The sequence below is a fragment of the Gymnoscopelus braueri genome (assembly GCF_963280865.1).
Source record: "Gymnoscopelus braueri genome assembly, chromosome: 2".
Classification (NCBI taxonomy): Eukaryota; Metazoa; Chordata; class Actinopteri; order Myctophiformes; family Myctophidae; genus Gymnoscopelus; species Gymnoscopelus braueri.
Genome location: NC_137604.1, coordinates 31,716,748 through 31,733,159, shown reverse-complemented (window position 1 = coordinate 31,733,159; position 16,412 = coordinate 31,716,748). Strand labels below are relative to the sequence as shown.

Sequence of the window (16,412 nt, the reverse complement as noted above, 5' to 3'; positions counted from 1 at the left end):
AATTTAATCAAGCACTGATTAGTTTCTGTTGATTTTATTTTTATTTTTTTATATTGACCCTGTTGTCAACAGTGAAACACATTTCATTACTAGAACAAGTTTTATTTCAACATAGTACATTCAATAGCAGTCATACATTCAACATGATGGAACTGAAGAGAAACATGTTTGTTATGATCATTTTGATGAATAAACTTGTTTTACCATCTAGCTCCAATTAATTTTTAAAAGTTTATTAAGAGGGTGCTGTGTTTCCTGGAATGCAATCATAGTCTGCTATCACATCACAGAGACAATCACTGCACTGTAAACGCCCCAGGTATGGCAATTATTTTAAATGTCAGTGCAAGTGTGCAATGGAAAAGGTTTCATCATATGATGTGTCTCATGCTTGCCCGTCGTGTATTGTGGAAGAGTACTGTTTTCAACAATATCCAGAACATGTTACGGTCTAGCATTTATATAGACAATTTGAGAAATTGCTTCTAAAGCAAAGTCGAGATGAAACATTACATTAATGGTACCTTAAGGCTTAATCAACATATAACCCAAGCAGCCTTCAATGTCTGGCCACAAAGGCAGAAACCACCAGACACAGCCACAGTGGTAGGGACAGGGTCAATGCAGGAGGGCCACCCGAGTGAACAATTGAATGGTAACACCTGCCCACATTGCCAACTTTATCAACAGCAATAAGTTCTACTTTCTGAGAGCAACAGGAAGCGTTGTACGTTGCCTGAATCAAGCGACCATCCAAGTCGGTGTAGTGGAGGTCTCCACTACCCTGGTGCAGCATAATGCTCTCTATTCCTGTACCAATACCATCAGTGAGGCTTGCTGAGAGCTCCCAATTGAAGGATTCACATCGGGATTCATCCTCAGGGCAGTTTTCTGCCTTGACGCTGACAATCTTGCACGATGGCTTAACAAAATCTGGGCGAACAATTGAACGGTAACACCTGCCCTCATTGCCAACTTTATCAACAGCAATAAGTTCTACTATCTGAGAGCAACAGGTGCCTTTGTATGTTGCCTGAATTGAGGGAGCTGTCAAGTTGGTGTGGTGGAGCGTGCCATTACCCTGGTGTAGCTTAATGCTTTTAATGCCAGTACCATTACCATCAGTGAGGTTTGCTGAGAGCTCCCAGCTGAAGGGTTCACATTGAAATACATCCTCAGGGCAGTTTTCAGCCTGTACACTGACAATGTTGCACAATGGCGAAACAAAATCTGTCTTCGGGGGAATAATTGAATGGTAACACTTGCCCACATTGCCAACGTTATCAACAGCAATAAATTCTACTATCTGAGAGCAACAGGAAGCATTGTACGTTGCCTGAATCAAGGGAGCATCCAAGATGGTCTTATGGAGGGTTCCATTACCCTGGCGCAGCGTAATGCTCTCTATTCCTGTACCATTACCATCAGTGAGGTTTGCTGAGAGCTCCCAGCTGAAGGGTTCACATTGAGATACATCCTCAGGGCAGTTTTCGGCCTGTACACTGACAATGTTGCACAATGGCGAACTAAAGTCTGTGATCTGGAGAAAGCATAAAAAAGAAAAGGAGGGAAACAGTTGTGATTCAGCCTAGGTATAATTAATTGAATAAAGTGATTCTACATAAAGTCTAGATAATTTATACTTTTTCATTCTGGTGTCGCTTGCTTACTGTAAAGCCTGCAAATCCAAAATTACAAATTTGGTAGCAGTATCTTAGATAGACATTACTTTGTAATGGTAAACACTGTTTAACAATAACTTGATATGTATTTATATGATTACACCAGCACCGGTTTACTCGGGAACGATGCAAGTTGGAAACAATTCAAGTTGTGAATGCATGCTCCACCCGGTTTTGTATTACCCGTTGTACCCGTTGTCAGAGTACCTGTTGACAGATGGGTAGTCTGTCCGTCTGTGTCCCTTTTATGCCTATATATGGAGATCTCTATATCGGTCTGCCTGTGTCCCTTTTATGCCCATATATGTAGATCCATGATGCCATCAGTATATGCCCATATATGGACATATTGGTCAGATCGTTGGTTCTGGACAACTGGATCTCCATATAGGCCTATATATGGGCATATCGGTCGGATTGGCGATGCAAGTCGGGAACAATGCAAGTTGTGAATGCATGAGATCTCCAATTAAAAGGGACATAGACGGACAACACCCATCTGTCAACAGGTACTCTGACATATATGGGCATACCCATATAAGCGCATATTGGCTGGATAGGTGGTTCTGGACAACTGGATGTCCATGTATGCCTATATATGGACATATCGGTTGGATCAGTTCTGGACAACTGGATGTCCATATATGCCTATATATGGGCATATCCCGAGATACGTATACTACAGTCGGACGTACAGAGATTTTGTAGCTACATTTATTGTAAGATTACAGTTATAGTCATGAACGGGGTTGGTTACCTTGCTAACAACAGAAAGTCTTAGAACAGCATAGTTGGAATCGGCACCGCTGGATGACTTGGCGTCAATGGTTAGAGTTACATCCGTGCCTGATGGTGTGTTTCCAGGTGGCGTAAAGGTCAACGTTGCATTGGCATACTGGCCGGATGTCAAAGTTAGGCTGTCACATAATTGAAGAGGAGGGTTGAACAGGATAATGGAGGCTGTTATTATGGGTGCGTTCGGAAATTGCGCACCAGAGCACTCTCGCCTATTAGTTTGTATTGGCCAGTGCACTCAGTGCTGTATTTCCGAACGCACCCTATGACAATATTAAATATGAGTGTTGTACGGTCAAATCAGTTTGTCAGTTTCAAAAGATGAGCCATATCAGTATTGATGAGAATGCCTGTTGTGTTTGGGGCTTTTTCCTCACCTTGTTGGGAATGTCATGGGCCCCTTTGTCATTCTTGGCATTGATGGTGTATGTGGCACCAGAGCCCTTGGTCATAACACTGAATGCTAGGGAAAAGGGTTTCCCTGGCTCCAAACTGCTGTCTACTGCTGCCTGAGTGCGGAACAACAAAAAAGAGTTGAGCAGGTGAAAAAAGCAAGTGAAATGGTGTAATATATTTCCTAGTATGATTTTCTCAAATTCATTGGCGGCATGTCACAATTCACACTCTCTGTGTGAATTGTTGGACTAATTATTTTAGTCACTAACTGTGTATATAACTGACCAGTAATGATTTCCAAGCTTGATTGACATAGACAGAGGAAGTGAAGACACTGACCTTGATGATAACCTTTGAGACGGACATCTGGGTGGTGGACTGCCTCTGGAATTTTGTCCTGGACACTGAGTCTGTTCCATTCAGCATAACCACAAACTCACCCTCTGGGACACTATCAACTGTAACCAGGATATCTCCATTTCCCATGTCAGTTGTTGTGCCACTGCTCATGGCCTCTGCACCAGAGACCATTCCCAAACCAACGTTATCAATAGACACAGAATCTGGACCCTTTTTCCCCATCACCGATAGCAACAGGGTGGCAGGCTGGCCTGGATTCGCAAGACAAAGAGGGAAGAAGACAAGACAGAGTGAGTAGAAAATACATTGATGTAGCCATGTGATTATGTAATTGTCTATATGATCTCATCATTTACAATTCTTGATGATACATGATTTGATGACTACATAATTACTTTAGTTCCATCTAATTTACAGTAAATGGTTTTCATATAATTGTAAAAGTGATTATATGACTATCTGTGAGTGTAATATTTTGTGTGACAGCTTTATTGTCTGTACCTGCATTTGGACGGCCAGTGATTACTGCATAACCTGGGTGAGGTCCCTCGAAGGCCTCGACAAAGTTATAGATAAAGGTGATGACGCTCTGACCTGGAATGACACACAGAAATGTTAACAATCAGACAATTAATAATGCTTAAATAAAAGTATTGAGCTGAACAAACCAATAGATAAATAAAATGAGAGGTTGTGTGAACAAGCAGACACTGTAAATCTGACCTGTCACTTTGAGTGTGTATGGATAGCTGGTGCCAATGTAGAGCTGCCAGGTTCCTGGCAGCTTGTCAGCATTGAGACGTATTCTCCACAGGTTCCCAGTATCTTGAATGGTCCCCAATGTACCACTGGCGTCACTCTGGCTAACACCTGGTAGTGTGATACATAGAAGAGAATAAGATGAGGCTAGATAAAACATTTTATAAAATGGATACAGTATTGTTCCTTCATTATGATTGGCTGAGCTGAACCATGTTGTAATGTGTTCTACAGACACATACCAATCACTGCATGTTATCACTATTACTGTGCCAAACAATTTGTTTCTAAATGTCTTTTTGTGAATTTTAATTTACAAAAACAGTGTCTGGTAACCTTTTAGGTGTGAAGTTACTCACTATTGATACATTTTACATGAACAATCCTCACTGTTTGGGACCTTCCATGCATTTGCATAGCAACTTCCTTCTTTGCTGAGGTTAAAGTATTTCTCTCTGACATAATTGATAAAAAACATGCCCTGTTTGCCACATATTTTCTCATTAAATTATGACTCATCTCTAAGCTTAACACTGCATAAGAAGAGCGTTCTGCTGGTTGGTTTAACGGCAGCAAAGAAAATCTTAGTAATGAGATGTAAACCACACAACAATAATAATCATAATCTTAATATCTACTGTTGGAAGTTTTCTTCATATGAGGTATTAAGATTAGAAGCCTCTAGTGCTCGAGCGCAGAGAGCTAAGACAGAATCGAGCCAAACACTACTCTCTGTGGCCCAGAAGGTTAAATCTGTACTCCACTAGATTGAACACCTGTACAGTAGTATCAGAAATGAGAATTTAAGCATTCAAATTTTTGGTAAAATGCAATTACAATTTTAATATATATATATATATATATATATATATATATATATATATATATATATATATATATATATATATATATATATATATATATATATATATATATAAAACTGTAACTGTTTTCTATGCTGAGGACTGAGGATAATTAAGTGTATAATTTCTGTGAGTTGGTCTGGGGGTTTAGAAGAAGCGGCCTGGGTTGATTTGCAACCACAGGATCTCTGTATTATAGGAAGAGACAGATAGTTTGGTTATAAGCAGGCAAACTATGGAATGCATGAATTTATCACTCAATGAACACAGACTGATGTAACCAACAACACTGCTGCTTTGTTGGGTTATAGTGTTGACAGCATTTTGCCCTTTGTTGGCTTTCATCTGAACCTAACGGGGTGGGGAGCTGATGGTTAAACATATTACTCTATCCCTGTTGTAACAGAGGTTCTGTTACGTCTCCGATGGGGTATTAAGGACTGTATCTTTAGGCACTATCGGCTCTTATGACTGTCGCAGTATGGTTAGCTGGGGCTGAGACGAGCGGCTCAGCGGACTATGAGATACTAGGTATGGTTTCTCTGGGAATGACTCTCCCAATACAGCTCTATCTGAGTATAGCTCTCCTAGGTATGGTTCTATCTCAAGTCTCCAAATACTCTTCAGTTCTTATCCTACAACTGGTCTGCGTCCGCTCACGCGTTCCGTGCTTATAGGTGGGACATGGTGTCGTATGATCTTAGGGCAACGTCATACTGGCGTTACGTCCTTAATTGGGACGATTATCCTATCGTCATCGTCGTCTTGGCAACACTCCCCCGGTGGTAGGATACTGTCACCATTCGCCGGGCGACGATATTCATTATTATTTCCTTAGTCTTCTTAATTTTGATTTCCTCCTGATGGTGGGGGGTGGAGGACTTGTGCGTGCTCTCTGCCCGGTTTGGAGTGTCAGAGATACCACAAGGCATTCACTACACACCATACCCATTCTAGCGTCCATTTCCATCGCACTGTGGCATAGGACCACCTGGTTGAGTCCGTCGACCAGATGGTTAGTTGAGTAGAGTAGTCGGGCTGACAGGATTCCATGAGCCCCTCTTCGAACCGTCGTATCGGTGCGCTAGGCCTTCATCTCCCTTCGGGCTGGGGGCTCTGACATGCCGGATCGGTCACGCGCGGGCGAACTGCGTTGTTGTGCTGTTGTGCCGCAATTGATTGCACTCTACGAGGTGTAGGCTGACGGACGTCGGGCAAGGTGAGTGCGCTCTCCTCTTTATTCCGGTAATTGGTCGGGAGAGTGAATTCATACCAATCGAGTTCTGCATCTCCGACGGATGCGAGCGATGAAGATAGGTGTGCCATGCAGTTGGTAATCCCGGTGTAGCTGTAGGGAGGTTGGCCTAGATGAATTAGGAAGAACCTGTATCTGTGACTGCAATGTGCAGTCACGACGACACAGAACACTATGGCAACAAAGCCGAGGGTAACGATTGAATTCACGTCTCTTGATTCTGTTACCTGACCTCGATGTGAATCGTTCTGGATTGGGTGCATTGCTCCGTAATCTAGGTCATGATATCGACGGAGTCTGCCTCCTACCCTGAGTGGACCTGCGTGATGCTCTGGTGCTAGGTTGCGTATCTTGCTGGATTTCGGTAACTTAGTCCCGGCTAGGATGTGTTTTAACTCCTCTGGGAAGCTTTCCTCCTGGATGCGTCTCAGGGTGACTGCTTCCGATCTGCGGTAGTCCTCCGATTTTAAGGAGGGAGGGTCCGTCCCCCCCTGCATCTCTGTTAAGGATGATGCAGTAGTTCTGAGGAGTTCTTGGTATGTCTTAAACTCTGTTGGCGCGGCAGGCTCGGGTTTACAGACTGTTAATCCACAGAATGGTGATTTCTTTAGCTCTTGGGTCTCCACTGCTGCCGCTAGATCCAGGTGCGGTTGTTTGGGCCATAGGTTCTTTGCCCTCACGAGGAAGTCAGGTCCGCGGCTCCAACGGTCGTGATTCACAATCTGTGTCAGCGTCTTCCCCCTCGTGATGTCGTCTGCGGGGTTGGCTGCTGACTCTACATACAGCCACTCAGCCTCCTCTGTGAGTGTCTGTATCTCTGCAACCCTGGTGCCGACGAAGACTTTGTATGTACTTGACGTTGATAGAGTCTGTCCAGAGGGTCAGCGAGCTTATGTTGACTGTGAGTACTTTCTTAATCACCGCGGCTAGTTGAGCTCCGGTCATGGCTGCACACAGTTTCAGTCTAGGTATCGAGAATTGTTTCTTAGGTGCGATTCTCGACCTTGCTGCTAAGAAGGACACGTGGAACTTGCCTTCGTGATCCTCAGTGCGTAGGTATGCCACTGCCCCGTATGTTAGTTCTGAAGCGTCGCAGAATACGTGTACGCTGTATGCTCTCGGTGCTTGTCCGACTGTATGACCGACGTAACACCTGGGCGGTGTCACTTCCGACAGGTGGACGAGTTCGCCCTCCCGCGCGTTCCAGGCTAATAGGATGTCCTCCGGCAGGTTCGGATCATCCCGGGACCTCTCGTCCGGTTTGTTCCATAGCTCTCTCACTATAATTTTGTCTTCTGGGGGCAGGCGCACTTGGTGGAACATGCCCTTTATGTCGCTGCATGTCGCGACTGGGTATTGCCTAAATCTCAAGAGGACGCCGAGCAGACTGGCACTCATTGTAGGGCCAGGGAGCAAGCGCTTATTCATGTTCTGATTCCTGTACGTGTGTGAGGAATCGAGGACTATTCGTCTCTTCCCGTTGTGGGTCCGCATTAAGTGTGGTATGTACCAGGACCTCGTATCCTGATCGGGTCTTGCCTGAGGCACGGCAAGGATGTATAGGGGACTAATGTATAGGGGTCCTGTATAGGGAACTAATTGCATGGACTCCTCTTGTGGTGACTTCAAGGAATCTTCGTGTCCGAGGACAAGCTGTAGGTTGATGGATGTTGCTGGAGGGGGGTCTCCTACTGGTGGGACTGCTCCCCCCTGGACCGTCTGTGTAGCAGATGGTGTAGTAACTGTAAGGGGTTCGTTAGTAAGGTTCCCGGCATCGTCTGGGAGTGGAGGACCGTTTCCGTCCTCTCGTCTTCTCCCCCCTGGAGGGGCAGGCGTCTCTGACACTTTGATGTTAGAGTTCGCTCTCGGGCTCTGCAGCTTGATGGCTGGTGGGGGCGGCGCTTGGGAGACACGATCCGAGAGGAACATCGTCTTCCTGGGTGTTGCCCTCAACCTTGGTAGGTGCGGTGGGTACCGCGACCGCTCCTTGTGCGGCGGGCAGCTGGGTTCACTGCGCAGGGACCTGCAGTTGTCTGCTCAGTGCGGACAACTGCTCGGACACTGCTGGTGTAATTCTTTCTGATGAATTAATTTGTTTGTATTGTCAGCAGGCATGCAATGCTCATTTGGTATGTTCTTGCACTCTATTTCAATGACGTGACGCGCACGTCGCTTAACACCTACACTGCAAGTCACACAATGGACAATTGATATGCATCTAGGCTTATTCCTATGTTAATTCGCTAGGTGTGAGTCGGGAGCCTTTGAAAACTTTGTTGAGGTGCGAATTTAAAGTAGTTTTACATCTATGCGTGTGCCTGCGTGTGCTCCTGGTCAAATAGGTTCCGGCACGGCGTGCAATGCCGTCCAGTGAGCATTGCACCCCTGATTGTCAGTTTATTGTCATGTACTTTTGTGTTTTAGTTAATTAGTTTTATGAAGTAAGTGACAAGCAACCCCATTCACTCACACAGGCAGTTTATACTACCTTTGGGTATTATGAGACGTGTATACTCTTTTAACATATTGCGCCGTGCCTCAGTACCGTTTCTCTGTTTAGGACTGGTGCTGAGGGCCCAAACCGGGAGCAGGTGACCCCCGCTCCAATGGTAATGGTACCCTCCTTGTCGTTTTGTATGCTGCATTTAGGTTAGATAAGTCCACATAGAGGTACAATTTATATTGTTGAGCCACAGTTATACTGTTTTTTTTATCCTTGGATGCATCATGTTAAATGTTATTCACCATTGAATATGTGAATAAAGTTGATTATTTTTGGTACTGGACCCTTGTTTCTGCCTCTACTATTGAAAGTGTACAAAGAACCGTGTTAGGAGTTACATTTCTGCACTCAGGTGCTTTATTGTCTCCGCCAGGCCGAAAGGCATGGCGAGAGAGTATGTTTTCTACCCCGTCCGTCCGTCCGTGTGTCCGTGTGTGTGTGTGTCCGTCCGTCCGTCCGTCTGTGACCAGCTAATCTCCGGCACCGTTGTCTTGATCGCAGCAAAACTGTGTACACACACTCCCTGGATGCCAATTCAGAACCTCTGCCCCAAATTTTTCTCATTGGCCTTTTATAGCGCCACCAGGAGGCCAATTTGTGCAAAACATATTTTTTGACAGCACTCCTATAGATTTTGTCCAAAAATCCCACAAATCGGTACACAGTATCTCTATAGTCATTAAACGAAACAAGTCTTTCAGATTTCTCATATTCCATCCTGATTGGCTAAAAATGTCTTCCAAAGTTTGCAGGAGTGCTCCGTTTTGAACAAAATGCCTCAAATCATGAACACAGCATGCAATTTCTGTGAAATTTTGCACGCACATTCCCATTAGGCCTGATTTTTTTAAATCAGCCTCATGGTGGCGCTATAACAGGTCGATTTGTGTTTCTCCCTTTAACTGCACCGATCTGTGTAAAACTTTGTATGCACACTCCCTAGAGGTCAAGGAAAAACCTTTGCCCTGCATTTTTCATATCTGCCTTTTATAGCGCCACCAGGAGGCCGACTTATGTAAAACAATTTTTTTAATACTACTCCTTCCAATTTTATCAAAATTTCACGCAAATCGGTACACATGATCTCTATAGTCATGTGATCACGACGGATGTGTTTGATTTTCATATTCCATACTGATTGGCTAAGATTGACATCTAAAGTTTGCATTATTGGCTTGTTTTGAACAAAATTCCGCAAATCATGAACGTCCGATTGCGGTCAAACTTTGCACGCACATTCACACTATGTTGAGGAACAAATGCCACCCTTTTAACATTGCCCTGTTATAGCGCCACCAGCAGGTCTAATTTAGCGAAACAAATGTTTTTAACAAAATGCCTCAAATCATGAATGCAGTCGGTGTCCGATTGTCGTGCAAGGCCTAAGAAGAAATGGCACCCTTTTCACGTTGGCCTATTATAGCGCCACCAGGAGGCCACATGACCTGGCGGAGACCTGTGCTCCGAGGAGCACTTTTTCTAGTTCAAGGTATTAAATTAGAACGATTTCCTAGGGCGCAATTCCCTAGGTGGCGTAGTTGGCTGCCCGCATTCGTATCTTTCTTGCCTGTCTAAACATTTGATATTGCAATGGGAAAAAGGAAACAGTGTGTCTATATAGTGTTACCTTCTGGGTTGGTCAGTGTGAAGCTAATAGCTTTTCCTGTAATGTACAGAGTGACATTTGTAAGAGACTCGTCCAACACAAAGGGGAAGGTCTCCTTCCCAGCGCTCCTATCTCGCTGAAGAACCGTCACCTGAGAAGAAACAGAAGAGAAATCAATTCCTTCCACTAACCTAAAACTGAATTACTTTATGGCCATTTGGAGCTGCATGTGTTTACCAGGGCAGAGGTGGAAGTGTCAAGAATGATGTCGGTGGCCTGAGGCAACTGGCTCTTAGAAACTTCAATGGCCTGGCCCCCGGAAGCCAGAGCTAGTTCCTTGTAGTCATTGAAAGAAGCGGCTTTAAGTGAACGACGACTCCTCCTACTGGACCCCGTCATGAAGAACGACACCTGGTCACAAGATGGAAAGGGAAAGAATGTAACTGGGCAGATGGGAAAAGCAAGGATGTTAGCTTGTGACTGAGATATAAAATACTGAGATACTAAAATATATAGTTATTTAAAAAAAAAAATTGTTTCCTCCAGGGATCTGTAATGTAGTATTTACCGTTGATTTGGTGCTCCTGATGAGGGCTACAATGGTATCCTTTAGTGCAATGTCTTTGGCTGTGGCATCAGTGAACACATAGATTTGAGAGGAGGGAGGGGCACCTGTTAAAGCCAACTACGGAAACAGAGAGGTGGGGGATTGACTGAAGTGTTTACCAACAATATCATTGGTTGATGCCCATATTAATCAATATGCAAATCCTGACTGGAGTGTGTTATGATTTACGGTACCTGGAGTCCTGACAGGCACATCTCAGGGAGATCACCACCTCCTGTTGCAGTGAGCTTAGATACTTTGTCTTTCATTACATCACCATCTGGAGTCCTTGTTATGGGTCCAAATTCTACACAAACATGCACACATTTTTTACATTGCAGGACCACAATCCTACAAATGTATATCATAGACTACTAATTCTGTTCAGTAAGTTGTGTCATTTAAAATGAGATAACCACCATGTAATAAATGAGACACCTACTTTTAAATGAAAACAAGCAAAACAATTAACAGGTTTATTGGGCTGACAATCAGCATGTCGATCAGCATGTTCAGGTTTCGGTAACAAGCATTGCCCAGGTTATTGCATGGGTGAAATAGGCTCTCCTCCCTCTCTCTCCCCCCTCCCTCCCTCCCTCCTTCCCCCTCTCCCTCGCCCCCAGTATCTCACACCCACCATAGACACCGCCACAACTTTAACCTTTATATAGTAGATAAACAATACTATCAAAAGCTTTGTGAACATATTAGTTTGCAATCTTGATCCCTACTAGCGAAAAAAAAAGTAGTTAGATAACATTTCAGAATATAAGTGATTGTGTACATAATTGTGTACAACTAAAAACATTGAGCATCATTAACTATTATTAAGAATTTTCCTTTTTTTTGTGAATATTGTACTGTATGGAATTAAAGGCTGTATTTCTTGACAGAAATGTTAGGTCGATGCTGCAAATGCATTACAATAGATCTTACTTGGGTCATTGAAGGGGACCAGAATATATTCAGATGGTTCGTCCTGCGTTCCCTTTGTTGTGTCAACGAGTTGATTCAGAAGTCTTTTGACTTCTGCAATGTCATCAGACATACTGCCCGTGGTGTCGACGACAAAGCACAAAACAGATGCACGAGCGATGCCTATCATTCTGTGAGAGACAAAAAGACAAATAGAAAGGTCATAGTGTATTTTCTCTGCTGCTAAAGCTACCCAGTGGGTATAATATCTCATGGTAGAATAGCTTTGAATAAAAGCATCGACTGAATGTATCATTTGTCTCATTTGTTATCTTACATTGTAATAGTTGAACAAACATTTGAATTTCTTTGTGTAATACAGGGTTCTTACGCAAGTATGGAGAGCATGGAAAAGTATGGAATTTAATTTGAGTAATTTCCAGGTCTGGATAAGTATGGAAAAAATAAAAGACTATAGCCCCTATTCTGTTTCTAAAATAAAAAAATCTGAATTTCTCAAAATAAATTGATCTTGCAAGCTGTGTTCTTCCTGCAGTTGCAGACTTGTATATACATAGCATTACAAATAATCCAAAACTTACTTGAACATTCATGCAGTCATGTAGCCTAATTATGAGAAAAGTAAAGTTTCCACATACAGTAAGTAAACTTGGGCTTGGATCAAAACTGTCAAACATTTATTTTATCGATTCTGACAATTGAGTATCTATAGCCTTGGACACTTCCCCAAATACTGTTTGGAGTTCCATGTTTTAGGCCTGTACTTCTCCATAGATGTACAGATTCAAAATAAAAGTGCTTAACCAGTAAGCACTTAAACGAGAAGTTCACCCAAAAAAATACTTATTTTCTATCAATTACACACCACATGAAACATTGAATTCATGGAGATCATTTTGTTTTTATCGCATTCCTGAGCCAATAATTTGACAACCGGAGGTCTCTCCAGTAGGAGACACAAAGAGTCTCCTTTGTGTCTCCTACTGGATACATTAGCATCTTTATTATTATCATCTCATTATTGGCTCAGGAATGTGACAAAAACAAAAAAATCTCCATGAATTCAATCGTTCATGGGCTGTGTAATTGATAGAAAATAAGTAATTTTTTGGGGTGAACTACTCCTTTAAGTCATTTATACAGTGTTTACAAGTATGATTTACCTGATCTAACAGCCAATAAAGCAAAGTCAATATACTTTAGTTCTCCTTTCTAGTTTACTGATGAATTGTAATTTGTACATGAACATCCGTTCTGTTACTGTAGTGGTTGAAGGTATTCAGTAGATTTATACGACAGTGATGACACAATCACAATAACATTGCTCTGTTTTAGCATTGCCTGGGTTTAGTGTTAACCACTTTATACGTTTAAAAACTGGAAAAGTATGGAATTTTTAAATGGAAAATGTGTAGGAACCCTGGTAATAATGTTTTACTTTCTCGTCCTTTCTCATTGTACCTCAAGAAGTCATTGTCCCCAGCAGCTCCCCGGATGTCTTCCAGCAGCTGGAGGCTGGCCTTGGTGGCTAAATTGACAGCAGCTGTGTGGAATGCCTCATTGTCTGGACGACGCTCATCCTTGTTAATGCCACCACGAGGGACCACTGTGCTGGTAAGGTCAGCAGCACCCCCGTGACTGCATTTACCTTGCATAGGACAAAAGGTAGATTAGCCATGAAAAAACTGAAATGTACTACTTTCAAAATAAGATACAAATAAATACTGTTTTGAGAACAGAGGAAATTGTGTTTATTAACATAAATACTGTAATATAATACACATATAACTTGACTTTCAATAGTTTTTCTTCCCATTCTACAAGGACAGTATGATATACCAATATGGAGGCTCTGTTTCAAAATGTCCACAAATACATTTATGACCCCGCAAATACATTTCCACAGCAATTTGAATATTTTTTTCGAATGATTTCGAATGATTTTCTGTAAATATACCTTTAGGCTTGGCTTCGGAGAAGATCCCCAAATAGCCTGAGGTGAGTTTATTCTCGTGTAGAATGATAGGAAGGATAGGATTGGGGCATGTTCCACTGGGACAGTCACTGCAGGTTGCAGTGTCCTTCTCTACATAATGCAAACACAGATTCATCAAGAAAATCAACACACAACAAACACCTTAAGATAATGTTACAGTGTGAACTGAGCTCAAGCCACAAAGATACAAATATGCTTTGTAAACAATCCCCCCACTCCCTGAATGCCTGTGAATATTTTGAAATACTTCAATACAAAAGGAGGGGGGCAGAGAGAGAGACACACCTGCCAGGCTTTCCAGAGCGAGGTCTGGGCGGATGAGGTTGAAGTATGGATCTGTGAATCCCAGCTCCACCCAGTTACTATGGCTGTAGAAGTCCTGATAGTGTTTAGTCATGCACGCACGCACGCACGCACGCGCACGCACACCCACACCCACACCCACCCACACACACACACACACACACACACACACACACACACACACAAAGTTTCAGTTTCAGTTTCAGTTTTGTTTTCAAAAACTTTGAATTATTTGTGAGTAATTTCACATATTCTTCCTCTCCCTATTTCTCTCACCTGTAGGGTATGCAGCACTCTTCCCAGTGTTTCTCTTGCAGCTTGGAAGTTCTGATTGCGGATGTTGGCCTTGATGCTAGCCACACCCTCTGTTATCAGGCCCCGCCCCTCAAGAAAAGCCTCATTGTTGAAGTGGTGGGGAGGACTGAAGTTATGAAATTAATTTGCAGTCGGTTAACTTGCAATCAATTAATGAATTAATTAATTTGCAATAGATTTGAACAAGCCTTGTCAAGCTTTACAGAATGTTACAAGAACTCACTGTTCTAACACATTTGAAATTGTGTCTTATTAGAACGGTACTTGTGATGTCAGAGATTATACAGGCATTATTCTGTCCAACTGTAATATTCTATAGCATTCAATTTAAGGTCTTCTGCCCATTAATACTTATGTTCTCCCACCTGTTGATGAAATCACGGTCCACCAGTCCATTCTGAACGTAGATTTCATTGAGAGCAGAGCGAAACTTGGCAGCTGACACCTCTCCTGTTGCTTTGGGACCTAGACAGGCCTGGACCAGCTCCTCGGCAGAGTTACCCTGAGTTCAGAGGTGAAAAGGCAGAGGTTAGATTTCTAGTAAAAATCTATGAAAAAAGTACAAATTATCAGACTAATTTGTGTTAAACTTTCAGACATAATGAAAAATCTAAGACAACTTCATAGAATCGGAAAATGTCTGTGGAAATCTTGCATAGAACTGTGTCCAGTGATTGTGCTGTAGTTAAGAAGATCCTTGTCTATGGAATCCACTACTGCTGGTGACCTACAATCAAATCCTCAGAAAAACAACTAACGCACATCCTCCGTTCTTTGGTGCTGAGCTTAACTGTAGGAACAGTAACATAAGAACAAAGCGGGGCTCCAAAGGTTGCTCCAAAGGTTTATTTCTTTATAACAAACAGCCGATAGTATACGACGTTTCGACCCTTTCGGTCATACAGTATTCTTGAAAAAGACAGAAAGGGTCAAAACGTCGTATACTATCTATGCTGTTTGTTATAAATAAATAAACCTTTGGAGCATTACAAAAGTGAGTTGCGAGCCCTACAATCAAATCCTGCCACTGTCTGACTCTGAACTTGGTCTCTGTTTCTCCCTTGTATCCCTCCAGGGTGGGGGATCATAGGCCTATATACAGTGCAGGGGGGCTATTGCTATTTACATTAAGAATATTACACTAAAAGTTATTTACAGCCCATTCATAACATCAAATACCAGTTTTCTAGGGGTAGAGCATTTCTCTCTAAAAGTAAAAGCTACAGCATCCAAATATAACTCAGTCCAATTATAAATTACAGTTAACCGCACATGTAATGTTTATTTTTTTAACAGCTTATTCTGCTCCCTGTTCAAGTGGAATGGGCCAACACACATTCATCTTTTCTGATGAATTTGATATAATAATCCCATTTGAATTTTAAATTTCTGTCACTGTAGGCCTATACATTAAATAATATACATTTAGTCTGATCAGTCTGATCAGTGTACATAAATAAGTCAGACCATTGAATTAGTCTGACTTATTTAAATGTTCTGGGAAACCCAGAGAAAGTTATGATACCGTGTGTGTGTGTGTGTGTGTGCGTGTGCGTGTGCGTGTGCGTGTGCGTGTGCGTGTGCGTGCGTGTGCGTGTGTGTGTGTGTGTTAGTGAATGCTTCCTACCCACCGTAGGATTGAACTCATGACCAGATAATTCAGCCACTGCCTGACAAGTTTCTTTCACTTTTTGCAAAAGAGCCGTTCCTGTAATGCTGACATGAGTGGATGCGTCGCCTCCGATGGGGGCAAAGGCTATGGCCCCGCCTGATAGGGCCAAGGTAAGCAGGACGACACCCAGCACTGGTGCCATCATCAGTCTTAATGAAAGGTTGTAAGCAATTATCAAAAACAGCTGTTGTTTAGACATGATATTATAATTAATAACAGATGAAATTAAAATGATAAATAATGGAAAAGTCTAATTCACACTTCACATGATACTCTTGCTTAAATGCCCTTCTGATATACTGTTTTAAAAACTTTGAATGGCAAATTATAAGGCTTTTGAAGAGTTTTTAAAGACATACAGTAT

At 42.6% G+C, this 16,412-nt stretch overlaps 1 protein-coding gene across 1 annotated transcript; it reads right to left on the bottom strand.

The window, feature by feature from the left end:
- Window positions 1–559: 559 nt before the first annotated feature.
- Window positions 560–16,193, bottom strand: LOC308095116 (uncharacterized protein; the record flags this gene model as incomplete). The annotated part of the gene is made up of 17 exons (XM_080442059.1): window positions 560–1,540; window positions 2,440–2,599; window positions 2,844–2,986; window positions 3,213–3,484; window positions 3,735–3,827; window positions 3,957–4,103; window positions 10,241–10,370; window positions 10,457–10,630; window positions 10,788–10,904; window positions 11,021–11,133; window positions 11,763–11,932; window positions 13,224–13,410; window positions 13,720–13,848; window positions 14,044–14,137; window positions 14,338–14,482; window positions 14,742–14,878; window positions 16,008–16,193. 17 exons carry the CDS (start codon window positions 16,191–16,193, stop codon window positions 560–562), a joined length of 3,378 nt encoding a protein of 1,125 aa, XP_080298185.1.
- Between the last annotated feature and the right edge of the window lie 219 nt (window positions 16,194–16,412).